This window comes from Sphaerulina musiva, assembly GCF_000320565.1.
Source record: "Sphaerulina musiva SO2202 unplaced genomic scaffold SEPMUscaffold_1, whole genome shotgun sequence".
In the NCBI taxonomy this organism is placed as follows: Eukaryota; Fungi; Ascomycota; class Dothideomycetes; order Mycosphaerellales; family Mycosphaerellaceae; genus Sphaerulina; species Sphaerulina musiva.
In genome coordinates, this window is record NW_016017383.1 from 4,141,776 (window position 1) to 4,168,751 (window position 26,976).

General features: G+C 50.4%; 7 protein-coding genes across 7 annotated transcripts in view; 6 read left to right on the top strand and 1 right to left on the bottom strand.

The window, feature by feature from the left end:
* Positions 1-241: 241 nt before the first annotated feature.
* SEPMUDRAFT_58356 (uncharacterized protein) lies at positions 242-5,483 on the top strand (the record flags this gene model as incomplete). Its single annotated transcript, XM_016909464.1, has 10 exons — positions 242-511; positions 653-1,203; positions 1,298-1,482; positions 1,552-1,968; positions 2,054-3,360; positions 3,416-4,355; positions 4,464-4,619; positions 4,685-4,791; positions 4,860-5,080; positions 5,158-5,483. Exons 6-10 carry the CDS (start codon positions 3,612-3,614, stop codon positions 5,481-5,483), a joined length of 1,554 nt encoding a protein of 517 aa, XP_016765813.1. The 5' UTR covers positions 242-511; positions 653-1,203; positions 1,298-1,482; positions 1,552-1,968; positions 2,054-3,360; positions 3,416-3,611.
* Positions 653-5,360, top strand: SEPMUDRAFT_123039 (G-protein alpha subunit). Its single transcript, XM_016901820.1, has 9 exons — positions 653-1,203; positions 1,298-1,482; positions 1,552-1,968; positions 2,054-3,010; positions 3,085-3,360; positions 3,416-4,355; positions 4,464-4,619; positions 4,685-5,080; positions 5,158-5,360. Exons 1-4 carry the CDS (start codon positions 1,086-1,088, stop codon positions 2,399-2,401), a joined length of 1,068 nt encoding a protein of 355 aa, XP_016765814.1. The 5' UTR covers positions 653-1,085; the 3' UTR covers positions 2,402-3,010; positions 3,085-3,360; positions 3,416-4,355; positions 4,464-4,619; positions 4,685-5,080; positions 5,158-5,360.
* A 6,873-nt stretch (positions 5,484-12,356) lies between the features above and the next one.
* SEPMUDRAFT_123043 (uncharacterized protein) lies at positions 12,357-19,901 on the top strand. The gene is made up of 2 exons (XM_016901821.1): positions 12,357-12,661; positions 12,777-19,901. Exon 2 carries the CDS (start codon positions 13,469-13,471, stop codon positions 19,469-19,471), a length of 6,003 nt encoding a protein of 2,000 aa, XP_016765815.1. The 5' UTR covers positions 12,357-12,661; positions 12,777-13,468; the 3' UTR covers positions 19,472-19,901.
* Positions 19,902-20,193: 292 nt separating this feature from the next.
* Positions 20,194-21,244, top strand: SEPMUDRAFT_32503 (solute carrier family 25 member 38; the record flags this gene model as incomplete). Its single annotated transcript, XM_016908500.1, has 2 exons — positions 20,194-20,224; positions 20,307-21,244. 2 exons carry the CDS (start codon positions 20,194-20,196, stop codon positions 21,242-21,244), a joined length of 969 nt encoding a protein of 322 aa, XP_016765816.1.
* Positions 21,245-21,677: 433 nt separating this feature from the next.
* Positions 21,678-23,229, top strand: SEPMUDRAFT_146670 (FAD/NAD(P)-binding domain-containing protein). The gene is made up of 2 exons (XM_016903786.1): positions 21,678-22,695; positions 22,800-23,229. Exons 1-2 carry the CDS (start codon positions 21,770-21,772, stop codon positions 23,050-23,052), a joined length of 1,179 nt encoding a protein of 392 aa, XP_016765817.1. The 5' UTR covers positions 21,678-21,769; the 3' UTR covers positions 23,053-23,229.
* A 102-nt stretch (positions 23,230-23,331) lies between these two features.
* On the top strand, positions 23,332-25,437 carry SEPMUDRAFT_130396 (uncharacterized protein; the record flags this gene model as incomplete). Its single annotated transcript, XM_016902355.1, has 2 exons — positions 23,332-23,361; positions 23,493-25,437. 2 exons carry the CDS (start codon positions 23,332-23,334, stop codon positions 25,278-25,280), a joined length of 1,818 nt encoding a protein of 605 aa, XP_016765818.1. The 3' UTR covers positions 25,281-25,437.
* A 476-nt stretch (positions 25,438-25,913) lies between these two features.
* The window catches only part of SEPMUDRAFT_32459 (cathepsin E), a gene marked incomplete at both ends in the record, with an annotated part of 1,985 nt that continues 922 nt past the window's right edge, over positions 25,914-26,976 (bottom strand). Inside the window, 2 exons of the mRNA XM_016908495.1 lie at positions 25,914-26,535; positions 26,594-26,861. Of these exons, the coding sequence (XP_016765819.1) occupies positions 25,914-26,535; positions 26,594-26,861 (890 nt within the window). The remainder of the gene's footprint in view (positions 26,536-26,593; positions 26,862-26,976) is intronic.

The following is a 26,976-nucleotide window of genomic DNA, read 5'->3' on the forward strand; positions in this document are numbered from 1 at the left end:
TCCGTTGTCCCGTTCAAACCTAGAACTATCCCAGGCTGGTCAGGGTGGAGGCGAGCGTTTCATCAATCTGGCCTGGGCATTGGCATGATTAGTTCTAGTTCCAGTGTTCGACCGGGTTTTGGGTTTGGGGATTGCGACTGTCCAGTGACTCCAGTGGTGGGCAACCTCTCTATATAAAACATTGACAGCTCCGTCCCGTCCACCACCTTGCACTCTCCCCTCTCTCATCCTCCTGCGGCTCGTCGAAAAGATTCATGATTCGAGCTGCCGTAGCGTAGTTCGACTCGGGATATTTGGAAACGGCTATGCTTGTGCGTGCGCGCACACCTAAAACCTAACCCTGTGGCTTGTGGCAGTCAGGTAAGGTGCCAGCGCCTGGTAAGGTCAGGTACCTAGTCCACAGATAACGGTTTCCTTGTCCCCGACAACGGCAGACCGGCAGGCGGCTGTTCGTGATCAGTGCGCTCCTCAACTGCCGTCTGCCCTGCTGCTGAATACCTGAGGTGTACATGTAAGTTCGAAGCAGTGAGGGAGGGCTCGCGAGGGAGAACAGCCGCCAGTGCAACACCACACCACCCGAGTGACGCTCAATCCAGCAATCCGTCTCCCACCGTCGATCACCAATCACAATATCTTGGCTGACGGCAAATAGCACGACTACGAGAGTACACGTCGCGCCGAGCACCCTCTACTCGGCGGCTAGTCTCACGTCCAAATCTTCCGACGTCCTAGGCGACCGTCGACACAATAATCCAGCGAGCAAAGCAGAGCGTTGCACCGCATCGCCCTCCTCGCCTTGCAGCATTGCACAGTTTCCACCCTCCCCTGCCGTAAGAAAGCAGAAACGCAGAAGCAGAACGCAGGCGAACACGAACACGCACCACCGCAGCCACGTAGCGTCAAGCGGCCCCTAGTCGTGTCAAGTCCGCGCTGGCACCATTGTTCAACCACGGAGCCCGGAAACTGCCTGGAAACGCCCAATCACTCCACCCACGCGGCGACTCTATTGCTGCCGCTCCCCCGAGAGCTGCAGCACCGATTGACAACACGGCTGCGAGAGTCCATTGATGGCAATTGGCAGCATCATGTGCTTCGGAAGTAGCAGCAAGGATGACCCGGATGCGAAGAAGAGCAAGGAGATTGAGAAGCAGCTGCGGGAAGACCAGAAGCGTCTGGCAAAGGAAGTGAAGCTGCTCCTGTTGGGTAAGCATACACACACATCCACATACACACTCATTCACACACAGAGCACCCACTGGTCGGCATGCGGCTCCAGCGCTAATTGGGGCTTATATAGGTGCGGGCGAGTCCGGCAAGTCTACAGTACTCAAGCAGATGCGCCTGATTCACACCAAGGGTTTCTCAAAGGAAGAGCGAAAGCAATGGAAGGTCACCATCTTCCAGAACCTGCTGCACGCGTTCCAAGTAGTGTTCGGTGCAATGGAGGAGCAGGATGTTGAATTCGCCGAGGAAAGCAATATCGTATGTTGGGACACGCTGGGGACTCCGAGCCCGAGGGAGGATTGCGAATAGGTGCTGACTTGCTCCCAGCGCTATGCCGAGATTGTCGCTGCAGACCCAGAGATTGGGCCAGAGGACCCGATGCCACTAGACTGTCTCAAGGCCTTCACCAGCTTGTGGCGCGATGCAGGCGTGCAAACAGCAATCATGAAGGGCAATGAGTATGCTCTCCACGACAACTTGTCATACTACTTTGCAGATGTCGAGAAACTGTTCGCCAAGGACTACCTACCAACAGACCAGGACATTTTGCGAGCACGTTTACGGACGACCGGGATCAGCGAAACCATCTTCGAGACGGGCAATCTCACGTACCGCATGTTCGATGTCGGTGGACAACGATCAGAACGAAAGAAGTGGATCCATGTCTTCGACAATGTTCAAGTGGTACTTTTCCTGGTAGCCATTAGTGGTTTCGATCACGTACTTGTGGAAGATCGCAATGGCGTAAGTCTCATCATCATCATCATCATCATCACCATCATCATCATCACGTTGGGCGATACTCGAAAACGATGCTGACTATCGCCAGAATCAAATGCACGAAGCCCTGATGCTGTTCGAAAGCATCGCCAATAGCAAATATTTTGAGAAGTCTGCTCTCATCCTGTTCCTCAACAAGATCGATCTCTTCAAAGAGAAGGTTTCAACTGGGAAGGCACGCATCTCAGACCACTTTCCCGAATACAGCGGTAGCAACACGGATGTCGACGCCGGAATGCAATTTTTTGCTTCCAAGTTCAGGAATCTGGTGCGAGATCCCGAAAAGGACGCCTACGTTCACTTCACGAATGCCACCGACACAAATCTCCTCGACAAGACGATGAAGAGCGTACAGGATATGATCGTGCAGCGGAACTTGCACAACCTGATGCTGTAAGGCCGTGCCGGGACCCCTTTTTTTCGGTGCAGATACCATTCTTGTGATACCCCCAAACCGCTTGGGCACTGGTGGCACCAGTGGCAATACGTCTGCAGAAACGCATGACGATGGTGAAGCCTCAACCCCTGCTTTATTAACACAGCGACATCGATCTGTCTTAGCCTCGAAGCACAGTCTTGCGTTACAGAGAGAGTTCTGATCGAATTCGACAGTTCTTAGACAGCATGACGACCGTGCGAGCGCTTGATGCCTCCAGAGGAAGCGCCGCGTAATGAGCAAGAGCAGATTGATCTGCACTGAGCGATGATCGAAAAGCATTACGATTTATTTGAATCTTTCCACGTTTGCCAGGCATTTTATGGAGAGCATTAGGTCCGCACTTTAGCAGCCGCGCAGAGAAGAGGAACAGTCCCGTCTTGTCTGGGAAGCAGGATCCCTTTATTGCTGGGTGGCATGCCCTCCTACAAGCATAAGCAGTGTTCCATTCGAAGAATGATGTCGCATAAGGGGACGGACTTATCATTTTTCGTTGCGCAACAAACCTATAGATGCTAGGGCCCATACTATAGGCCGATGTGCTGCAATCGAAGTTTTGAAGCCCTACTTGTAAGATTCCCAGTTGTTTATGTCTATATAATAGTACTAGTACGCTTCACCCAATTCACTGACTACGGGAGAAGACTGACTACGGGAGAAGCCGGATACTACCCGCACTGAGGCAAACAAAGTCATTCACTCGCGCGTGTGAGGTCGACCAAAACAACTTACAACAACAAGCTCACAGCAACCACCAGAGCACCGAAGCCGTGTGTTTTTCCGACCACACATCTTGCGCTGACCCAGACATCATCCATCAACTGAGCCGACCTCTTCTTTGGAAGACGAAATCTGCCAGAATCAGCCGCGACGTTTGGAGAGAGAAGCCGCACTTTTTCGGAGCAAGCTACGTTCACGCAGTAAGTTCACATTGGATGCGACGGTGGGGACAGCGGTGGTGACAGCAGCAAGCAGCAGCAGCAGTAGCAGAGACAGCAGAGACAGCAGAGACAGCAGAGACAGCAGAGACAGCAGAGACAGCAGAGACAGCAGAGACAGCAGAGACAGCAGAGACAGCAGAGACAGCAGAGACAGCAGCAGCAGCATCAGCAGCCGCAGCAGCCGCAGCAGCCGCAGCAGAGACAGCAGAGACAGCAGAGTCGTGTAGATTATGGAGCAACCATTCAGCGCGTCGGAGTGGAAACCCACGAAGGTCAGCGAGCCTTGGGATAAGCCACTGCCAAAGGCGGATCTGGAAGAGCTCATCGTGAGACTCGCTACTGATCAGAGGGAAATCCGATTACACCCATACGACCCACGGCGATGGATTCGGCGCGCGCACACATTCACCCTCCTCCGATACCCCGAGCTTGCAGTTGGCGATGCATGCAAAGCCAGTCTGTTGTGCAAGAGTCTTCTCAAGGTGCTGAACCAGAATCTGAAGCCAAACTACCGATTGGGAGCCCACGCAGGATTCTGGATGGGCCATGGAGAGCGAGAGGATGGAGACGGGGACGAGGACGAGGACGATGAAGTAGCCGAGCGGATGGAAAAACTCGACATCGACTCCGAACACCTTACGCATCGAGTCCGATTCCTTCAAATCCAAAGCGCAGCCGATAAGGTTATTATGGATAACTTGGCATATGCCCCCAATGCTGAAGAAGGCATGTTCTACCCGCGGCCTTATCCGTGGATGAAGGCTGAGCATTCCACGCGGTCGGATGAGATTCTTCAACAGGTCAATTGGGAATTGGCGCACCCTCTGGTGACTCCTCTCCCCGCACTGTTTGCGAAGAGATATGCCTTCGGGAAAGGTGTCGGGACTCGAGGAGGCGCAGAATCATTCGGTCTCTTTGCCCTACGAGACATTGAAAAAGGGGAGAAATTAATAGTTGACCGGAGCAGAATTTGGGTATGTTGCTATGATCCCCTCCTGCTTTCCTCGCGACAAATTTCCAACCAGTCCTCTCAGGCACTTCGAAAACCCCCTACTAGTGATGTTGCTGACACGTATGATCAGGGGTGCATTGGACCCGGCAGTGGCGACAGCAGAGACTACGACCACGACGGCCTCCCTGCGGGCGGTAGAGCTTCCAATCTCGACGGAGGATATGGTTGTGCAAATTTTATGCATCCGAACCAGGTGGGCGACAAAGTCGAGCATGATTTGCGCTGGGTACGCACACTTCCACATTGCCATACATCATGACGATGACTCGACCGTTGCTGACTTCTTTTCAGATCCGCGACCGTCTCGGTAAAGACGCTGCTCATACCATTCTGCTCGCTCGCTTCTTCCTGACTTGCATTCGAGACCGAATCGACCATCCGCTCTCTCACCCTCTGATGTAAGTTTTCCTTTTTTCCTTTTGCTAATGGGGGTGGTATCCACTAACACACAAATTCCTCATCATAGCGCCCGTTTGACACCCAGCTACCGCACCACAGCCTACAAGAGCTTCTGCCTCGAAAAAGACATCACGATCCTGATGGAAGTTCTCCAGAATTTCGGCGTCGACATCTTTGCCAATCACAACTTCGATACATGGGTTTTGTTCGAAATTCACGCTCGCGTCATCAATAATAGCTGGAGTGATCCCTTGGCTACCTGCGTGAGCCCATTATTCTCCCTCATCAGTAAGCTTGCCACCCCAAAAAAGGCCAAAAAAAAAAGAAAAATCCACCCGCTAACCTTTTCCCCTTTTTCTCTTAAGATCACTCTTGCGAGCCCAATCTCAGCTGGAACACGGTCGAAGGCCACTCGACTCTCCACGTGGTCGCAAATACACACGTGGACAAAGACGAACAAGTCTTTGTCGAGTATGACCAGTTCCAGCACGAGAAGCCGCTCCGGGTGCGTCGCAAGAGGTTGGAGGATTGGTTTGATGCGGATTGTCAGTGCACGAGGTGCGTGCGAGAAGAGCTCGAGGAGAAAGCGGCGGGCGAGGGAGATGGTGGTGGTGGGCTTCTTTGGGGCCCGGGAAAACCGGTTTGGGATTTGGGGGTGGTGGTGGAGTTGCCGGAGGATGGGGATGAATAGGGGTATTAAGTAGGTGTGAGGTGGTTGAGTGGCTTACGTAAGCAGTTTTGGGTGTGGTTTTCTGGCATGTTTTCTCCTTTTTTCTCCTTTTTCTTCTCCTTTTCCTTCTTCTGAAAGCGCGACTGAGCTAAGATTAAGAGCTATGCGCTAGTATACGTTTCAGACGACGTTCTGAGATGGTTCTTCTTTTCTCTTATTCTCTCTCTCTTTCTGTCTTTTAGTAATGCAGGCTATGCTGTTGAAGGAGAAAGCAAGTCGAAGAAGAAGAAATGCTTTAGAAAGAAGAAGAGATATTTCTCTTGACATAACCAAAATAAGGTAATATACTTATTGACTCTTTCTCTCTTTCTCTCTCTCTCCCTCCTATTCTGTAATAGAGGCTATACTGTTAAAGGAGAAAGCAAGTCAGAGAAGGAGAAATACTTTAGAAAGAAGCAGAGATCCTCCCTTCTCTTAATATCCCTAAAATAATGTATTTATTATCTCTCTCTCTTCTTCTATAGCAGAGGCTATACTACTAATAGAGAAAACAAGTCGAAGAAGAAGAAATGCTCTAGAAAGAAGCAGAGATCCTCCCTTCTCTTAATATATTCAAAATAAAATAATATACTTATTATTTCTCTCTCTCCCCTCTCTCTCGTTTAGTAACGGAGGCTATACTACTAATAGAGAAAACAAGTCGAAGAAGAAGAAATGCTTTAGAAAGAAGCAGAGATCCTTCTCTTAATATATCCAAAATAAGGTAATATACTTATTATTTCTCTCTCTCTCTCTCTCCCTCTCTCTCTTATTCTGTAGTAGAGACTATACTACCGATAGAGAAGACATATCGAAGAAGAAGAAAGACTCTAGAAAAGAGAAGAGATCCTCCCTTCTCTTAATATATCTAAAGTAAGATAATATACTTATTAACTCTCTCTCTCCCTCCTACTCTGTAATAGAGTCTATACTACTAATATAGAAAGCAAATCGAAGAAGAAGAAATGCTCTAGGAAGAGAGGGAAAGAAAGTCCCTTCTTCTCTTAAGAGAGAGGTATATATATACAAGATTAGGTACTTGTTATCTCTCTCTCTCTTATTCCGCAACGAAGTCTATACTACTAATAGACAAAACAAGTCGAAGAAGAAGAAAGGCTCTAGAAGGAGGGTAAGAGAGGTTACTTCTGCCTCCTTATTATAGTATAAGTACCCTAGGCACCTACTAATCTACAATCCAGATACTACTTGCAACAATAACAATAACCGGAATAGCGACCGAGATCGAATTATTCTCGCGCCCCCCGTCCTCGTCTATATCCAAGCATTGTAGGGACTAAGTGTAGGTAGGCAAAGGCAAGGAGGAGAGGCAAAGGCAAGGAGGAGAGGCAAGAGGACACTTACGAGGACGCGAACGTTCTTTTTCTAGAAGACTAGCAGAACTTACTTGCCCTTACTATAGAAGTTAAGCAAACCTAGAAAGCATGTATATTAGCTTTCTTTCCGATCTTCTTTTGTAGAACTATTATTATTATTATTAACTCTATATACTTTATAACAATCGACTCTATATACTGTATACCAACTATACCGGACAGACTGCTAGATCTCCGGAAATGGACTACGAGCCGTAGATCGTTACAAATAGCGGGATATATATACAGAGATCGAAGACTTGCTAATTGTTTAGCTTAATCCGGTATTTTGAGCTCCAAGTAACGTAGAAATCTACCTTAACACAAATTCCTCTTGATCTCCTTCTATACTGTATTACTCTACGGTATCGTACTCTCGAATACGGCGCAATTCTAGCGGATACGACCTCTAGAGAGAGAGAGACAGTATCTGTATATCTGTCTCTTCTATATATCTGTCTCTCTCTCTCTCTACCTAGGGTTATGCTCTACGGTATTGTAGCCTAGGATATCGCGTTCTGTTAGTAGGAGTAACCGTTTAAGGGTACGAAAAGAATTCTATATACTATCTAGTATCTACTAGCGATTATGTACGCGGGTTAGAGGTATATATCAGAGATAGCCCAATTGGACAGTGTGTTGTAGAGTCGCTAGAGGCAGTAGTTAAGATGCTACAGTAGTCTATAGACTCGTAGGGGACGAGATACTTTAGGGTATATAATATAGAGAAGGATACTCTCTCTCTCTCTCTTCGCAAGCTAATAGTCTACGGTACTCTATATTAAGATTTTGCGTAAAATGAAATGAAACGGCTACTAGAGACAGTAGATAATACATACATATTAGGTCCTTAGAATACGTTACTACCTTAGGGCCTGTTTAATAAGGTATCGACCAACCTGCGACAGGTTAGTCGATATGTTCTACGACCTGCGAAATTCGCGCTAAACGGCGTATATCGTACTCTCTTAACTCTCGCAGGTTTCCGATAGTGCTAGAGAACCTGCCGTATCGTTCGTAGGGTATGTTGTTTAATAGTTAGTTTATAAGGTAGTAGTGTAACTTGCTAACTGCTATAGGTATACCCGTATATAAATATCCGTATACTGTATCTCGTATACTATATACCTATACTATCCTTTTCTATCAATCGTTGTAGGTACCTGTACGTAGCGTCCGTACGTAGTGTCCGTACCGTACGTAGTGTCCGTACGCTGCGTCTATATAATACGACTACTACGTATACTTCAAGATAGTATCTAACGCTTCGATTACGCTATTTGCAGCCCTCTACTATTAGAACTTACTATATACCGTATATTATGCCCTATATACCTTGTACAAAGCGCAATACTAGTAAGTTACAAAACTAGCTCTTTAACGAGAAGGCGGACTATAATGCGGTAGTACTGCGAGCGGCTAAGGCAATAACTATAGAGGACATCTCTCTACCTCTACCAAAGCGTCCTACTATTCCTACTAGAGTATCTTCCTAGTCCTAACTATATACTCTTGCTTAGGACGATTATACTAGTCCGCGGGACTAGTCGCTATTACCTACTCCGCCCTCGCCGCCTCTAGGAGACAGTGTAGGCAGTTTTGGTAAGAGCTAGCCTCCTTAACTATATAACGGTACTATACTCGACGACCTCTCCTCCTAAGACCTAGTCGATTATGCCCTAGACGACGAGGATAGTAGGGATAGTAAAGAGGGTAGAGATAGCAGTACTAAGGATATAGCAGAGACATAGATAGATAGTAGTTAGAAGAGGGTACAGCGGTCTAAGTTTCTATAGGACAAAGAGCGTCGCCTCGAGCTTATTGGTTTAAAGCTGTACTTAGACTTTATATATATAAATCGCTATAGAGCTAGAGGGTTGAGGGGTAATAAGAAGGCTGCTATTGTAGTAGCAGTTATAAAGGGTATAAGGCAGATATACCCTAAGTAGGAATTGGCCCTAGTTTTCTCTTAAGTTAAGACCAAATTCGATTAGTACTAACGTAAGACAACTGCTATCGAGCGCCTCCTTAAGGTAAGCGGCTTTAGTATAGATTAGAAGGTTGGTGTTGTCTCTATAGCGAATGCTATATAGACTAAATACCTTAGTATAGACAGTTATAAGGAAGCTCGTTGGTTACGTAATAATCCTCTGCCTAGAATTAAGTAGTATCGGAATATATAGGGGACGAAGACTATAACTAGAGAGTATACTATAGGTAGAGCAATAGTAGTAATAGGTATAGTAAAGGCTAAACAGTCTACGAAGCGCAAGCGTACTACTAAGTATAAGTACCCGGTCGAGCGGGCGTATCCGGTCGAGCGGGTACGAGCTGTCTCCGTTGCTCTAGAATATAAGCAAATTAAGCCTATCGACGAACAAGAGGAGGCAGATAATCCTAATACCCCGGGCCTATCTAGTATACGAACCCGACGTGCCGTAGCTATACCTATCCTATTTAAGAAAGAGGCTAAACCTGTCTCTAGCGCTATAGTGCTTAGTAAGAAGATATATACGGCATTTAAGCTTCTTACTAATGCGAAGATAGAACCCGAGCGAGTACTAACGTAGGCAAGGGCGTTAATATAGGAATTCTATAGCTCTCGAGTTTATTAATAGGCCTGCCTACGTACGTTTAACGAGTAACTATAGTACGTCGCTACGTACGTCGAGGGTACTTTCGAATATCGCCTTCGGTTTATAGCTATAGTCTAGAGCGACAATAATACTAATAATACCTTTAACCGTAATATAGCTCGTATTGATCTTCTATATATATAGCGTTAGAGATAGCTAGTACGTATTACAAAGGCGGAGGCTACAGGCAGACGACACTTTGTTATAGTAATTCTACGCGATAGGGTTCTAAACGTCGATCTGGATACTACAAGGCCTTATAAGATCAGACTTACTAACTCTAATAAGGAAGATATAGATAAAGAAGAAGAGCGTCGCTCCGCCGTAGTACCGGAAATCCTACGCCTTCTACAATAGGCCTGTTCTATAAATACTACTAATACTACTGTCTTTATAGATACAAGCTTACTAAAATATATAGACCAAGAACTATATACGATTATACATCACTTTCATTTGTAAGGCATTCGACCGTAGGGTTGTTGTGTTAGTCTAGTATATATATAATAATATATTAATTAATTATCTCTCGGAAGCTTTTAGGGGATCTTATTCTACTCTCGAACTTTATAGCTAATAGTAACAAGATAGTCCTTGTAGTCTTGCTATATCTCTAATACAATCCTATTACAGAGCTTATCTATCTTACGCTCTTGCTTTGCGTAATTCGCGGTTGATTAGCCTAATCTACGCTAGTTGAACATATCGTCGCGCTAAGGTATTAATATATCCCTCTCTATCCGGCGGAGCTCGTCCTTAAAGAGGTTATTATTAGCGTTAGCCCTTCCGATAAAGTTGTATAGTGCTACTAGGGTATATACCAGCTGTATTTGCGTCTATATCGAGTACTTTAGTCGTTTCTTAAGTATATAGAATCGTATTTTCAGTACCCCGAACACTCGCTCTACTATATTACGAAGCGATAAATAGCGGAGGTTAAACAGCTCTTTCTCGTCCGTTAGGCGTAGATCTGCCTAAGGGATACTACTACGCTTAGTAGCTACTACTAGCTGTATCTATTCCTTAAGATAATACCTTATACTACCTGCGAATAGTAATATAGTTATATCGGACGAGATATACCTAGTATCCGCAACGTAGTACTTGTTCTTTAGAATGTTCGTACTAAAGCCCTCTATATCCCTAGTATACCTAAGTACTATAATATTAGCTACAGAGCCCTCCTAACCTATAAGGACGTAGGTAAAGAGTATATTGAAATCTACGACGGCTAAGACGTTCTAAGAGAGATCCCCCTTACGGTTTCGGTATAGCTTCGTCTCTCTAACTATATATACTTTAATATAACTGCTATCGAGTGTACCTATACAATCCTTAAAGTATAGGTAGAATTTCGGGTTCGTTGCAATACGCTCGGGAACAGAGTCGACATTATATTCTAGCTCTCTTATAACCTCTAGATATATTGAAAGGAGTACTGTTATTATAGTATAAAAACTGTCGCTAATAGTTCCTAGAGGTCTCCGGAATAGAGCTCGTATAGTACGATATCTACTGCCTTGTCTAATAATATACAGAAAATGTAATAGTTTCTCTACGGCTATAAGGGTACGCTCTGCCTCTAATCTATAGTCTATTAATCGTTCTAGTAATAGATCAAACGTCCGTCTGTTTATACGGAACATATTATATAGCTCTTGCCCCCTCTCTAGAAAATATACTATCTACTAGGTACTATAATTACTCTCTTTCTAGAGTGCCCGAGAGAGCTTTTCGTTATAGTATACGACGGCGGCGGCGGCGGCGGCGATAAGGACTACGGCTTCTTCGTCGTCGGAGTCTATTATAAGCAATATTTAATAACTTTTAATAGTAGGTACGCTTGCGGAGGTATACTAGGCAATACGGATATATAGAGAACCTATAGAAGGTACCGAGCAATGTAGCTAGATAGTAGTATTTATAGAAACCTGCGGATATATGCTCTAGGATACCTAAATAGGCAAGCCGGCAATATGCTACAGGTTAAGAACCTGCGGTAGTAGGTTGTTAACCTACCGCCGCAGGTTAATAGGTTTAAGAATATATAGTAGATAGATAAAGCTGCCAAAGCGTTCAATAGATTAAGACTATAAATATATAACCGTCAAACACGTTCAATACGTGCCAAGTTACCTGCGGCAGGTTACGTAGCAGGTCGGCGATACCTTATTAAACAGGCCCTTAGGTACCTACAGGTTTGCTAACTCGTTAGTATGTACTTTTGGGAAACTGTTTCTGAATTGCTCGAATTCGCGTCTTGAATACTTGTGGTGGTATAGAAGAGAGAGAGAGGAAGAAAGATAGAGAGAGAGAGCATCAGTAGGAGCTACAGGGAGAGAGTGGTACTATTGCATGCTACCTCTACCTGGACCGTCTGCAATTAGCTTTTCCCAGCCTGTGGCTGACGAGATTGCCACGTGATGCAATTTGCCCGTGACAGAAGCATTACGAGGGTGCTTTCAGCGGTATAACTGGGGAAATACATTAAGTACATAGTACCTCAGGTATTGATTAAAAGATGAAAACGAGCTGGGGCTGCAGTGCCTCGATTGGATATAAAATAAAAATGCTACGGTCAGCCAAGCCATGTTCAATTGTAGGTATTGTTGTATTGTATACGCGGGAGTTGCATGGAGCCATGAACGATGAGGTGGTTAGTGACTTAGTGTGCCCAGTTCACGTGTCGTGCTGCCGTTGGCTCAAGATCCTCGGAAGAAAGGCAGAAGGGAGCCGGTCATCCCCTTGATCTCGGAGGTCGAAAGGTGAACTGACCTGGAGGACACTTTTGTTGATCTTCCATCCACCGTTGGGGTGTCCACCACCACCACCTACACGCTGTGCTGCTTTTCTCCTGCCTGCATACATACATACCTACATACCATGCTCAGTCTACTACTAATTTTTACTTGCTTGTATACTCGCTCTTGATCCTCTCTTGTCACTCCTTTGCATCTCGTTTGTGTTAGCCGGCCGATGAACGAACGTCCCCTAGCTCACCATTCTGGCCCACGGAGCGCGTCAGGATCTCTCATCGTGTGTGTCCTGGACGCGTCAGTCGAGGCAGAAGTAGTGTGGAAGGCATCACCATAATCATCGGAGCGATTGGGACGAGACGTCTATCGCTCACCTGTTGACGACAACGTGGAAGGTGAGGAGCGAGCGAGCGAGCATTCGGTGTAATCATGAGTGGATAGGTCATGTTCGGGCAGACGCTGAGACAATCATGTTGGACCGTGATAACTGACGGATATGTGACCATGCAGGCACCACAGCCACAGCCACCACGTCGAACATTGCGTCCGTACCAACGTCGCCGCCTGTCGTTGGTAACAATGCTCCCCTAGCTCGCCAGCCCGCCGTACGAGAAGGACGAGAGCGAGAGAACACGCTGCTGTCTCCGCCCACCAAGCATTCATTCAGTCCCGACGTATCCCGTCTACCTCCGCCGCGAACACCAGCGAGTCTACGGAGCAGAGATAATCAGTCCGACTACCACACCGCTCCCTGGGGCTCTCCGTTGGTATACAACTTCTCATCCTCTCCCGGATCGAGATCCGCACATACCGCCTTCTCGCAGCTGGAGTCTGTTGACGACACCAGCGAGCTGCGCTCGTCTCCCACCAGCTTTGGATTAGAGCATTTGATTCCCTCTCGTTTGGAAGATTTTGGTCTGCCCGCTGGCCCAACTACCTCCCCACTGGGAATATCCTTCCCTACCTCCTACCAAGACCAGACTCCTCGATCGAGGACGCAGCGGTGGGTGGACTTGCCACAGCGCATCGAAAAGTCTGAGCGTGCACATTGGTGGAGTGACGCGTCTGACGCCGAAGGTTCGCGACGAGCGTCTGCAGGCGGCAACGTGAAACGACCTGGCCACAAACCTCGTGAGGAGAACCGCACGTTGGACCAGCAGAGCTTCTGGGACACCATCCGAGGCCACCGCGCCGACGACAGCATGTCGAGCTTGTTCGCATCGAGATGGGCGGCGACGCCCGAGCCGAGCGCGGAGAACCGGCGGGATAAGGGCGGCGAGGAAGAGCGAGACGAGGAGCAGACGGAGCAGCAGTTGCCCAACGAATTGCTCACGTCGCGGTGGGCGGCGACGCCAGAGGAGGAAGAGAAGCTGAAGCTGAAAGAGCTAGCGGAGGTGGAGCGGGCGCCGCAGGACAGCGCCACGAAGGACGAAGTCGATGCTGACTTTGTGCCCAAGAGCATGGCGTCGTCGCGCTGGGCAGACGCTCTACCGCCGGAAGAGGAGCAAGCTGTCGTGAAGGAGACGGCGGAGCAGGAGGCGCGAGAGCTGGCAGCGAGGGCAGAGGCGCTGGCCAAACAAGAAGCGATCCTCGCCAAGATCAATGGCGACAACGACGACAGCGCGGCGGTGCCCACGATCAGAGCGGCGGAGTTGGCTGGAGTTCCCGCCTCGCTGCTACCCGGTCCTCCGCCGCCGCCGCCAACATCATCTGCTCCGAAGCTGGCACCACCGCCACTGAAGAAGCGCGTGAGCTGGCGCGGCCGGAATATTGTCATTGCTATTCCACGCCTCAACTATCAGGCGGCCGGCCTCGCGGAGCCGATGCGCAACGAGGACATTGCTTGGCGCCTGCAGAAGTTCGAGGACGAGGGCTACGACATCACGGGCTACGACCTCGCGGAGGAGCAGTCCAGCCATCACGGACCGGCGCAGGTCAAGGACATCTATCCCGACGAGCGAGAAGCGCGCACTCCGCGCTCCAAGGACGATATCAAGGTCATGTTGCCCGATCTCGCCAAGTGGAAAGCATACATGGACTATCTCACGGAGCAGAAACTTGCAGCACTCGGCGTCTCGCTCGGCTTCGATGAGCCTGCGCCTCTGCCACCGGCCCCGGGACCTGCACAGGCGCAGGACCTCTCCCGCCAGTCTTCTGCTGGACAGCAGTACCCGCCACTGCCATTCTCTCCGCCCATACCAACCGGTTCTGCTGGCAGCCTCGGCCGGCCTCCGATGATGCGTGGCCATACCCACACCATGTCCGTCGCTTCACCCATCTCTCCCATGAACGGGCCGTTCGGGCACATGCACCGGCATTCGACGTTTACGGGATCGTCAATGGGCTTCCCTGGGATGCAGCAGCCGCAATCGCAGTTTCCTCGGACGCTGTCGCCTGGAATACCAGGTCTGCAAGCTCAGTCTCCCGGCATACCAGGGTTCCAGGGCTTTACGCCGCAACAGCAGCAGCAATTTGCCTTGCAACAGGCCGGTATCCCTCGTGGCGGATCGCCAGCTCAGATCGCCGCATTACGACAGGACCTTGGCGGCCTTCGTGGACCAGGTTCTCCCTTGAGCCAGCAGATCCTCCCGCAATTCCCACAATCTCCGCAAGATTACAGCAGAGGATTGGTCGAAGATCAGAGACGCAGACAACACGCGTATTCGCAGTCCATGGCCGCATCATCGGCGCCCAATCCGTTTGTGGCGTACACTTCACATGGATCTAGTCTGCGGCCCACTCCGGCCCTCCCAGAACTTGCTGAAGACGAGGAAGAAGACGACGATGATGCTGTTGAGCCCCCACCACATGCCTATGTCCCCCCACAAAAAAGGGTTCAAGCTGAGACGGAAATAGTGGTGCCTACACCTAAGGGTCATCGTCACAACATTAGCGAAGGACTGGAGCGTGAGCTTCTCGAGGCGGAGCAACGACAGAAGAAAGCAAGTCGTGACTTTGTCGAGGTCATTGAGGAATCAGAAAACTCACATTCCGAGTCCCAATTTCCTCTTGTGGCTGCACGAATTGGCAAAGAGAACGAGCCACCTGTGTCCAAGGCAGAGGAGAAGGACCCACTCGTCAGTCAGCCTGGGAAAAGCGCGCCCACGCGCTTTAATGTTGCTGCTCCAGCCTTCACATTCAATCCGGGCGCGGAGTTCAAGCCATCGCAACCATTTTCATTCAACGCGCAGCCAATGCCCGCCTTCGGCGCACCATCCGTTGCGCCACCAGTGCAACCACTGCCTGCGGCACAGATGTTCGGACACAACAGACAGCAATCATCAGGCTCCTTCAACGCTACTGCACCAACATTCAAGCCCACCACCTCTGACTTCAGCTTCTCCGCTGCGGGCCCAGCCTTCACAGCGGACGCGTCGAAAGCACCGGCCGCGACGAGCTCCACGATCATTGATGAGCTTCCCAAAATCTTCGGAAAGGTCAACATCCCAGACATTGTGAAGCCCGCACGCAGGTCCAAAGCGATCGCAATCGTGCGACCTCCCACGCCGAGAACGTCCTCGGAAGAAGAAGAGCTGATGGATGATGAAGGTCGAGTGCAGCAAGGAAACGCGAAAAGAGGTCGCAAGATGCGTGGTGACGGTGACGATGTGCCCCAATTTGCTTTACCAGCAGACTTGCACAGCTTGCCTGTTCCGGTCGAGCGAGTGCTGAGGTCCAATGCACCAGAGAGACCCTTGTCTACACTGGAAGAAGCTCAAGCCGAAGCAGATGCAGAGGACGCCGTCACTGAACGATCTGAACTCACGGCAGAGTCTGTCAAGGCAGATACCGAGAACATTCTTGAGGATCCCACCGCAGCGGATGCAGTGGCGGAGTATAAGCATGGACATAAACTATCAGCATCCCTGTCAGCACTGGCCGAGCCGTTTGAGCCCCCGACGTTTGCGGCTCCTACAGCTGTCACAGAATCCAATGGCTCGAAACACGAGCCATATGAGTCAATCAGTGAGCTCGAGGAGGGGGAAATCCGCGAAGATGATTCAGCATCAGTGTCACCAATCGCACCAGCCGATCTATCAATAGATATGAACGCACGGGCATCGAAGGCACCAGGCGGAGAAACTCGCATCTCGCCAGAGGGCATGGAAATTGCAGGTCCCTCATTTGATGAAATCGATGCTGTCATGCGCCATCTGAACGCAACGGAATCAGAGAGGGACCCAACGCCTGTCCGACTACCGAGTCCTGGATCCCACCCCATGAAGGGTGTCACATACCTGGCAAACTGGGGTCACACAGATGCGCTGGGCCTTGATCCGCGTCCGCGAGATACAAGTGCGACGCCGACGCTGGATCACATCGTAGATCTCAGCGACCACAGCCAGAACGGCTATCCACGTGTGCGACAGCTGAACAAGGCAGAAGAGGTTCCTACAAGCGACTGGTCGGATATGCTGTCTCCTCCGGATGCGGAGAAGTTCGACCAGCGTTCCACTTTCTTCGATGGTCATATCGACAAGCTCATAGGTCGTGCCATCGAGAGCCGCCTACAACCGTTGGAGGACAGCCTCCGCAGCATACAGAGCACAGTTGTAAGGAGGCACAAGTCATCCGATTTGCAGTTGAAGCGCACGGCTTCGAATGTGGACAGCGACGCGGACGACGAAGATGACCTGTCCGATGCGCTCAAGAACCGACCCATCTCGCGTGGCCGCGACAAGCGTGTTGATCAAATCAAGCTCGCCGTGCTTGAAGCCCTTCGTGAACAAAGTCCGAGACGTGCTCAACAGCAATCTATGGATATTGATGATCTTCATACGGTTCTTGCTGACATGAAAGTGTCATTAGCACGGGCCGCGTCTTCCAATCTGGAGCTGGACGACATCCGCGCGGTCGTCGAGGACACGTTGGTCCGGCAAAGCCCAGCCGTTGTGCCGGTGGATCAGGATGTCCACAAGCGAGAGTTATCCGAACTCGAGGGTCGATTGAACGAGACGTTAGCAAAGGCACTTGAAGAAGCCAACCAAAGGCGCCAAGTGGAAGAGCGCGAAGTGGAAGCACGGCGGCAACTACGACTTGTGGAGGAGGAATTGCAATTGCTGCGCAACACGGCCAGAGACGACGAACAGAAGATTCATGCAATGGAGAAAGAGCGTGAGTCATGGATAGAGCGTCTCGAAGTTGCCGAAGAAGGCCGTCGTAAAGCGGAAGAGAGTTGTGCGGACTCAGAGGCCGAGAAAGAGGCGCTTCAAGCAACGCTTGAGGAGTACCGCATCTCCAGTCATAAGTGGCGACATGACGCTGAGGAGGGCAAACGCGCCCGCGAGGAACTGCAGACGACAGTGAACATGCTCAGTCGACAAGCCGAAGAATATGAAGCATCGACTGGAAGTATGAGGCAGCGCTTGGAGAAGCTTCATGGAGACATGTCCACTGCAGCTGGTCAGCTTGCGAGCGAGAAGGCGGTATGGAAATCAAGGGAAGACGAGTATCGTGCAAAGATTGAGGCTTTGGAGAACCAACAGCTCTTGGCTTCACGCGAACGTGCACAGCTCGTGGATGAGGTGCGCATTGTTCGTGCATCTGCGATCGAGAACGCCGAGGCGCGCAATGCCGTGGACCATGCGAGGTCATCCAACCAAGAATTGCAGGAGATGATGCACAAACTGCAAGCGCAACTCACGGAGCAGCAAGGTCTGACTGCACAGTACGAACGCCAGCTCTACGATACCCAGGAATCCGGTCGTGCTGAGGTCCATCGCACTCGAATGTCATTCGAGACAGAGCTGGAGGCTGCCAACAATCAAGTCAACCTGATCCGAGCTGATCTCGAGACTGCTCTCAGCAGGACTCGTGCCGAACTTGACAATGCGAGGATGGAGCTCGATACCATGAAAGACCGACAGGCACATCTGATGGAGCAGGCAGAAACGGATAAGCGCGAGGCGCTGCGTAAGGTGAATCACTCCAACAGTGTCGCTCTTGACGAGGCACGACACAAGTATGAGTCTGGTATTCAGGAGCTCACATCTCAGCACTCGCGTGCTCTGCGACATGCACTGGAAGACAAGGACCGCATGGAGATGGTACTGAACGAGCGACTGGGGCTCATGCATGAGAAGCTGCAACATTACCAAGAAAGATGCGGGCACCTGGAGGAGAGGCTTGAGATTGCCAAAACCGCAGCCCAGCACGCTGCGAAGAATGCACGAGCTTCCCGAGTGGTGTCACCTCCGGCACTGTTGTCGCCCGCTCCCGTGGGCCAGCCGGAGAAGATCTCGCCGCAGGCTCTGCGCGAGTCTATTCTTGTTCTCCAGGAGCAATTGCAAGAGCGCGAAACACAGATCGAGCGTCTGGAGGCAGATGCTGAGGATGGCGGACTAACTAGGAAGCAAAAGGAGGACGAAATCGCGTTCCTCCGAGAACTGCTCGCCGTGCGCAACGAAGAGCTCAACGAGTTAATCACTACCATTCAGAAACCCAACTTTGATCGCGCTCGCGTGCGCGACATTGCGATCCGGCTTCGTGCAAACCTGCAGATGGAGCAAGAAGAGAAAGACCGCTTCGCACCACCCAGCTCACGCGCACAAAGTGTTGCTGGTCAGGCATCAGCTCTATTGAGTAGTCTCGCCACCCCCAAGGTTGCCCAGCAGCAGCTGACCAGTGCGTTCAGCAAGTGGCGAGCGAACATGGAAAGCTCGGCGTTGAAGAACGCACCACGCTACGACGCGAACGGCCGACTCACTCCCTCCAAGGGCGCTGCTCCGTCTCGACCAGCACTTCCGACAGGTTATCAGTCTGGACTGATGACTCCTCCTGCGAGCAACCTGCGCAACTCTCCCGCACCAGAAGCTACCGAGAAGCTCTCACCTCCACGCTTGATCAGCAGGCATAGCTCTCACTCGAACCGACCCAGTTCGCGAGGCTCACACCAGAGCGCTGGCACCGAGCGATCGCGCAGTCATAGGTCACCCGCGCTGAGCCAACGATCTTTGAATCTTCGCCACGGCCCAGGTACATCACAAGACGATCTGCACAATCCTCTCTTCCGTGAGCAGAGCTACGATCAGGATGCAGACGACAGCGCTCCTATCGCAATCGAGGATGTAGCGGAGGGTTTCGAGGAGGACGATAGCCTGGACGATATTCCCGAGAGCCAAGCGCCGCCGGGATTTCGCACACTGCAGGACGAAATGGGCGAGCCGACGCCGATGAGTGAGATCTCGGAGCCTCGGCATGCGTGACCACGCCCGGGTGGACATCGCAGAACAATGACAGTCATGGAAGCTGTCAGAGAGTTGAAGAGCATGGTCAGCCAGGAGAGCATGGCACCCAGCAGTGCGACGACTGCGACTCCGTGCACGAGCTTGCCCCCGTGGCTGTTCGATGAAGATGTGTAGTAGGAAGGTGATTTTCCTTTGTCTAAATGTTGTATTGATGCGTGTAAGAAAGGAACAAAAATTGGGAAGTGGTCTTTCTCTTGGATTGGATCTATGCATTTGCCCGCGCAAGATACCCCCGTGCGATATGATACCCGCCACCGACCAGATTGGAATTCTGCTATTTCTTCGATGTGTTTTGACCATATAGTCCGTTTTTGAGGGGGGTAAAATACGTAACTGGAGGGCAGGATATATAGGTATATAGCGATAGTTGACATGTTAGCCTTATCACATACTGTATTGTACTACTTCTCCCTTGATGCCCATGCCCTTTTGGTTGAAATTGTTCTCCAATCCGTTTTTTGCTGGTAGAACGAGGTAAAAGGAAGTGAGTACTGGCGGGAATTTAAGCCTGTCGGCACCCGCCACCGTGCGTTGCATTCAGAGTCTATAGACGTCACACACTTTTGCTCCACATCGCACGACGCGTTCCAGCACACACACACGACGCCCCTATACATTGTACACATACTCGAGGGATGGAATTTGGACTTTTCCAGTGGTAGCGACGCGGATGGTCCGCTATGTCTGATGGAAAGCAGCAATCGAAGACCAGTTTAGGTACATCATTATCCTTCCTCAGGCCACTCACTGCCCAATCATACATGATCCATCTCTGCTGACGGCACGCACATAGGCTTCCATTTCGTCGCCGGCCTCGGATCGGGATGTGCAAGCGCTGCTATACTCCAGCCCGCTGATCTTCTCAAGACCAGAGTGCAGCAGTCTCAAGCGGGCTCCCTCCGCCACGCTCTGCGCAATGTACTCGATGGCCCTGACCCCATTCGCTCGCTCTGGCGAGGCACGACTCCATCGGTGATCCGGACTGGATTTGGGAGTGCATTATACTTTGGCATGCTGAATCATATGAGAGAATATGTGTCTCGAATGCCCTCGATACCGGTACCTGGACTTCCTCGTGGCAGCGTCGGAGAAGGCAGCAGCAGAAGCTCATCAGTTTTGCCCAAAATCAGCAATGTGGGCAATCTCGCGACGGGGGCTGCGGCCAGAGTCGCAGCAGGCTTCATCATGAACCCCGTCACCGTCTTGAAGGTCCGATACGAGAGCACTCATTACTCGTACACGTCCATGGCGGGCGCAGCGCGAGATATCATCAAGACGGAAGGCGCCCGCGGTTTCTTTGCAGGATTTGGTGCCACTGCGGTTCGTGACGCGCCCTATGCCGGACTCTATGTGCTGCTCTACGAACAATCGAAAGCGCAGCTCGCAGGTCTGTCCCAATTGGTCCCGGGACCGGATGGCCAGCCGGGAGTGCGAAGCATGAGAAGCAATGCCACCATCAATTTCATGAGTGGCGTCGTTGCGGCCACGGCTGCCACGACCCTGACCAATCCCTTTGATGCGATCAAGACTCGCCTCCAAATTGCGCCTCAAAAGTACAGAAATATGGTGCAGGCTGCCCGAATGATGTTGGCGGAGGAGGGTGTGAAGAGTATGTTCTATGGGCTGAGCCTGAGGATAGGGAGAAAGGCGATCAGTTCAGCATTGACATGGACGGTATATGAGGAATTGATACGACGAGCGGAACGCGTGGTCGAGGATCGTCGCCACTGACATCGGATAGACTACTAGACCTGCAAATGGATCATCATGAGCACTACTAGGTACCTTTACCTGTACCTCCTATGAGCGGAACTGTGGTTGCGCATCTTTCTCATCATGTGATTCGACTGTGGCTCAGCATCAAGTCAGCTTAGATTCTAGAGAAGAAAAAAGTCGAGATGGCCGAGATCACCGAGAATTCTGATACTGTCAGCACATGGCTAGACTACTCTAGTGCTTACGAACCGAGCCAAAGGAGCCTAATAAGCCTATTACAACTTCACAAACGTATCCAGTCGGCCCGACCCGAAGAATGCTGATCAATCCTGTTTCTCATCGGCTCTCCTGCAGGAAGTCCGTGTATTACTGTGCTTTATATGATATATAGGTATATATATACATCATGTGCTACCCGGCACACTGCTTCTCCTGGTAGCACTGCTGAGTCTCATCACTCCACACCGTCGACCTCTCGACATATCATTCCTCGAGCAACAGACTCCTCTACCACTCATCGAACTATCATCGTAACGCATCATGTCCGAGACACGCAACATTGTCGTCCTGGGCGTGGCATGGGCAGGACTGGGGACGGCTCACCACATTTGCAAGCATCTGCTCCCTCAACTGCAAAAGTCTGGCACGGGCAAATATGTCCTACACCTCGTGGACCCTTCGACTCATTTCTGGTGGCACATTGCCGCTCCCCGACAAATCTGCTCGGTCGACGAGCTCACCATCGAGAAGAGTTTCGTGCCGATCAAAGATGGATTCAAGCAGTACGGAAGTCTGCAAGATTCCATCGTCTTCCACCAGGCCACTGCATCTGGCCTCGACACTCAAGCCCGCACCGTTTCGCTCGCGACACCAAATGGCAGCACGGAATCTCTCGCGTACTGGGCTCTCATCATCGCTACGGGAGTTCGCACGCCCACTCCTCTGACGGGTTTCGTGGGTTCGCACGAAGTCTCGGAGCAAGCACTGCGGGAGATGAATGTGAAACTGAAAACTGCCAAGGACATTGTCGTGGCGGGCGGAGGACCCGTCGGCGTGGAGACTGCTGGAGAAATCGGAGCATTTTTGGGCAGCAAAGCCAAAGTGACATTAATCACCTCTGCAGCGAAACTGCTTCCTGTCTTCAACGACACACGCGCCAAAAAAGCCGAATCTTTGCTCAAGAAGGTCGGCGTGGATGTTGTGTACAACACCAAAGTCACCGCTTCGAATGATGTCGGCAATGGCAAAACGGAAATCGTCCTCAGTGATGGCAAATCTCGCACTGTGGATGTCTACATTCCTGCATATGGTGTGCAACCCAACACGGAGTGGTTGCCCGCAGATCTCAAGAACAGCAATGGATACGTGAACACGAACTCGAGCACCCTGCGCGTCGACAAGGCGGGAGCACGTGTATACGCTGCTGGTGATGTCTCTGGCGTGGATACAGGCGGTGTTTTGAACATGTGAGTTTAATATTCTTTCCTTTCCCCCCTCTCCCCTCCATTCTTGGGTCCGTTTGCATGAGGGGGAAAAAAAAAAAAAACCACTGACTCATTAAAAAAAACAGGTACACTTCTCTCCCAGTCTTGTGCGCCAACCTCGATCACGATTTGCTTGCCGAAGCCAAGACCGGCAGTGTCGTCGCCGAGAAGACGTATCGCTTTCAGAAAAAAGAAACGCAATTTGTTCCCATTGGACCCAAAACTGGTGTGGCGGCTTTCAATGGCTGGTCGGTACCGGGCTTCGTAGTCGCTTTCGCCAAGGGGAAAGACTACATGGTGGGCCAAATGGGTGGTTTCACCGAGGGCAAGAAGTTTTAAGAGAGAGAGAGAGAGGAGATTTTTTTTTCCATGGCTGCACTCTTTCTCTTTTTTTTTTGGTTTTTCTATAGCTGGCAGTTTTTGCTTTGGAAAGTTTATTACTGATACCCCATATAATAATATAGAGCAAGGCTATGATATGATAATCATTTGAGTGAATCTAATTATTTAGTGGAGATTCTTTTAATTTTTTTTTATGTGAAATTGAAAATTTGAACTAATAGTACAGAATAGAATTTGCTGTTTATCCGAGCCGAGAAATCGGCGTAGAGAACAAGGATGACGAAAGACAACACTCGCTTTGTCCCGGTTGCACGTGTTCTACGGGTGTAACTATTACTTCCTTTGAACGATCTCACTACACTTACACCTCCACCAACCTGTTCATTCAACACTCAACTGTGCTGACACACCACACGTCCTGCCCACTCTGCAACTAGCTTGTCGCAGCGCCTCCACTCCGACCTCGTCGACAACGCCTGTCATGGAAATGGGACTTGGACGCCAGAGGCATGGAAAGATGTGGCACCAAGCTGCTGGTGCACGCCGGCGCACCGAGCTCGAAGAGACAGGATGATGGATATATTGCGCAGGCAGAAGCTTATGCGAGCGCTTTGGAGGGTCATCGTGGGAGAGTTAGGATATGGGAGGCTCGAGAGGATAGGCGCTTGTTGACAGTTGAGCCTGGAGCTGGTGAAGCGACTAAGGCGCTCGAGGACATGACGAGTATAGAAGACCAAGTCCAGGCGAGTAGTCAAGTTAATCAAAACTTTGAGCAGGCAGAGTTGGAGAGGAGTTCTACGAAACGGCTACGGGCGCCGGATTCGTTGGAGTATATCGATGATACTCAGCTGGCTTGTACTGCGCTGGAAAGTCAGTTGTTTGCGTCTTCTCCCGTCGTAGCGGCGCATACAGGCACCTCCAAGGATGTTCATTCGGTTGTAAGCAGCGTGGAAAATCGTGGGTCTTCGAGTCAACAACAGGCCAGGAGTAGTGGCAAGGGCTGCACACAGAGGTCTCCGCTCGCAAGAAAGCCGGCGAGTGTTTCTACAAGCACCACCCCGCCTCGGCGACGTGCAGAAAGTGCGCCGGTCAGCCAGTCTTCATATATTAGAACGCCACTTTCTGGTCGAGCAAGCAAGCGCGTGCGGCGAGAATCCCCTGAGCGCCACGATTTTGAGCCCGCGAACCTGTTCCGACCGATCCAAGAGCAGCCTCTACCTCGTCCGGATCCTTCAGGGCAGGCATCGACGATCGCCCTCGGCCATCATAGTGGAGATGAGAATTCCGCTGAAGGCACCACTTTCAGCGACGAAACGACTTCAGAGCTGCCCACTTCTTACTCCGTGAGCGATTTGGTCTCGGACAGTCAGGGCAATAGCCTCCAGGATCGAGTGCGCAATGGCAGATCGAATAGCGACCCCGGCCCAGTCTCGCACAGTCTCGATGACACGTTTGATCCTCCGTCTGATCTGCTTCAGTCTGAACAGCGCGATGTCACAGTTGAGGAACCTTTTGCTGAAGTACGCGCTTCGGAGCCAAACCCAGCCGATGCTGGGAGCGGTGATGCTGACCAGTCAGATGTCGGTGCGAGTCCGGTACATGTTCAGGAACAGGTGCCGCACGATTCAACACGAGCGAATGCATACCTTGACAACGATCACAAAGCCCCACGACCGCGCCATGTTGATCCATCTGCTGAAGTGGAAGAAGCTCCGTCTGAACTCCTCGAACTTGCCACAGAAATTCATGCCCCCCGGCCAACTACTTCTGCGAAAACATTCAAAACCTACATTACCAAAGAATTGCGGGACCTGCACGACTCCCTTGCTTCCAAATTCAGCCCCACCATGGCATCGCGGCCCATTTCTACCCATGAGAGAGGCCACTGGTTGATTGACTGCGTATCGTGGCGTCCGACTAAGAAGCTTACTTTTTGGCATCACTTGGAGTGTTGGATTGGCAACGGCAGTGCAGGATGGGGCGTGTGGTGCACGCGAGGGTCCGACCAATATCTTGTGCCGAGCAATAGCCTTGCACGGCCATCGAACGCCGCCGATGCGCGAGGACAATTTCGGTTCGTGCGAGTATACTGCTGGGGAGAGACCGTCAGTCATATTTATGTCTTGCTATACACTGCGAGTGAAGGCAGCGTCAGGAAACTTGGACTGCAATGGATTGACTCCAAAGGAGATGTGGTGGTTCGGATGAAAGGGCCGAATGATTGAGCATCTGTGCTGATCACAGTCCGATATCCTTTTCGGGTTGGTTCATGTGTAAATTGCATCATTGAATACTGCAAGAGCTCTTCGGCAGCTCATGGTATACAGATATGAATTTCAGCGCGTCTGCTGAAGAAATTTTTTTCATGCTTTTGAATTAGGCAACAAAACAAATTGCATACAGGACGCATCGTGTAAGGGTCAATCAAATAAGAAGTGCCATTGAAGAGTCAGTCAATACTTCATTCCCTCCTACCACACTATTGCGAAACCAAAAAAAAAGAAAACTCAACCTCAACCTCACGATTCTCCAAAATAAGAAGCAAATCCAATCCTTGTAGTAAGATTTTTCTAATCCTCTCTTCAAGGTAACCTCTATTCTCTATGTTCTATCTTTTTCTACCTTCTATCTCTATCTTTTCTATCTTAATGACTGGACTGGGATGATGGAGTAGTGTATGTATGCTACTTCCCTCCCCCCTTTTTCTTTTTTTCAGAGTTTGAAAAAAAAAGACAACAAAAACACATCACTCAACACTCACTCAACACGCCTACCTCTTTCTCTTCCTCTTCCTCATCTTCTTCCCCCCTTCCACCAAAAAGCCACCCTCTCTAACGACGCTTCTTAACGACACCTCCCTAACGACGCTTCGCAAACCCAATCCTGCCCCTCGTAGTATCATAAACCGAATAATAATTCTCCAAAAACTTCTGCCCAATAATCGTATTCACACCACTCGCACCTCCATCATTAATCCACGCATAATACTTCCCCTGCTCAAGTCCAAAATTCGCATACTGCGCCTGCGGCACCAAATACTGCTCAGGCGACAACGTAAATTTGCTTCCCGCAACAGTAAAACTAAAATCGGCCGAGGGGCGAGAATTAAATGCTGCGAGACCCGAAGAATAATCTGTTGTACCCCCCGAGGCTGCAGAAGACAAAAATTTGTTGTAGGCGGATGTCGGGATGTAGATGAGTGTGGTTCCCGTGTCGACGATTCCGGCGGAGTTGCTGCCGCCGAGGTTTGTGTTGCCGAGGGTGAAGGAGGAGAAGGTGAGGCCCCAGTAGGGGGAAGAGGAGCCGGAGCGGGCTTTGGAGAGGTAGGTGAGGGAGCCGCTGTATTTGGAGCTGTCGACGCCGCCGAGGGTGAGTTCGCCGTTGCTGGCGCTGGTGGCGCTGCCGGAGACGGGGGCGAAGTATACGCCGAGGACTTCGGTGGAGATGCTGCCTTGTTTGTAGAGGTTGTCCATGAATGTTCTGGAGAAGAGTTAGATTTTTTGATGGAAAAGAGGAGGGGGATCCAGGAAAAACTTACGGGACAGAGTTGACGTTGGAAACAGTCGACTCGGTGAGCTCAACGGGTCCCAGTCCCAAAATACCATCGACACCTTGGAATCCCTGAGCGGAACTGGCGGCGCCAATCGATTGGGAGCGCACCGTGAGGCCACCAAACTCAACTACGTCGGTGTACTCGCTGCCGGAGAAGGATCCGCTACCGTAGCTGACGGAAACGCGGCCTCCGGTGCTCTTTCCTGTGGAAGTGCCCTCACAGCGGGACTGGGCACCGCACCAGGTGTTGGAAGCTAGGTGGTCAAGGTCAGTTGATGGAAACCAAAAAAACAAAAGACAAAAGTTCGTTCGTCTGGGGAAAAGACGTAGAGTTTCAAAAAAAAAAAAAAAAAAAAAAAAAAAAAAAAA

Coding starts and splice junctions, on each gene's coding strand:
- SEPMUDRAFT_123039 (XM_016901820.1), top strand. CDS start 1,086: ATGTGCTTCGGAAGTAGCAGCAAGGATGACCCGGATGCGAAGAAGAGC. Junction 1,204..1,297: donor AGTGAAGCTGCTCCTGTTGG/GTAAGCATACAC, acceptor GGGCTTATATAG/GTGCGGGCGAGTCCGGCAAG. Junction 1,483..1,551: donor TCGCCGAGGAAAGCAATATC/GTATGTTGGGAC, acceptor ACTTGCTCCCAG/CGCTATGCCGAGATTGTCGC.
- SEPMUDRAFT_123043 (XM_016901821.1), top strand. CDS start 13,469: ATGTCGAGCTTGTTCGCATCGAGATGGGCGGCGACGCCCGAGCCGAGC.
- SEPMUDRAFT_146670 (XM_016903786.1), top strand. CDS start 21,770: ATGTCCGAGACACGCAACATTGTCGTCCTGGGCGTGGCATGGGCAGGA. Junction 22,696..22,799: donor ACAGGCGGTGTTTTGAACAT/GTGAGTTTAATA, acceptor TAAAAAAAACAG/GTACACTTCTCTCCCAGTCT.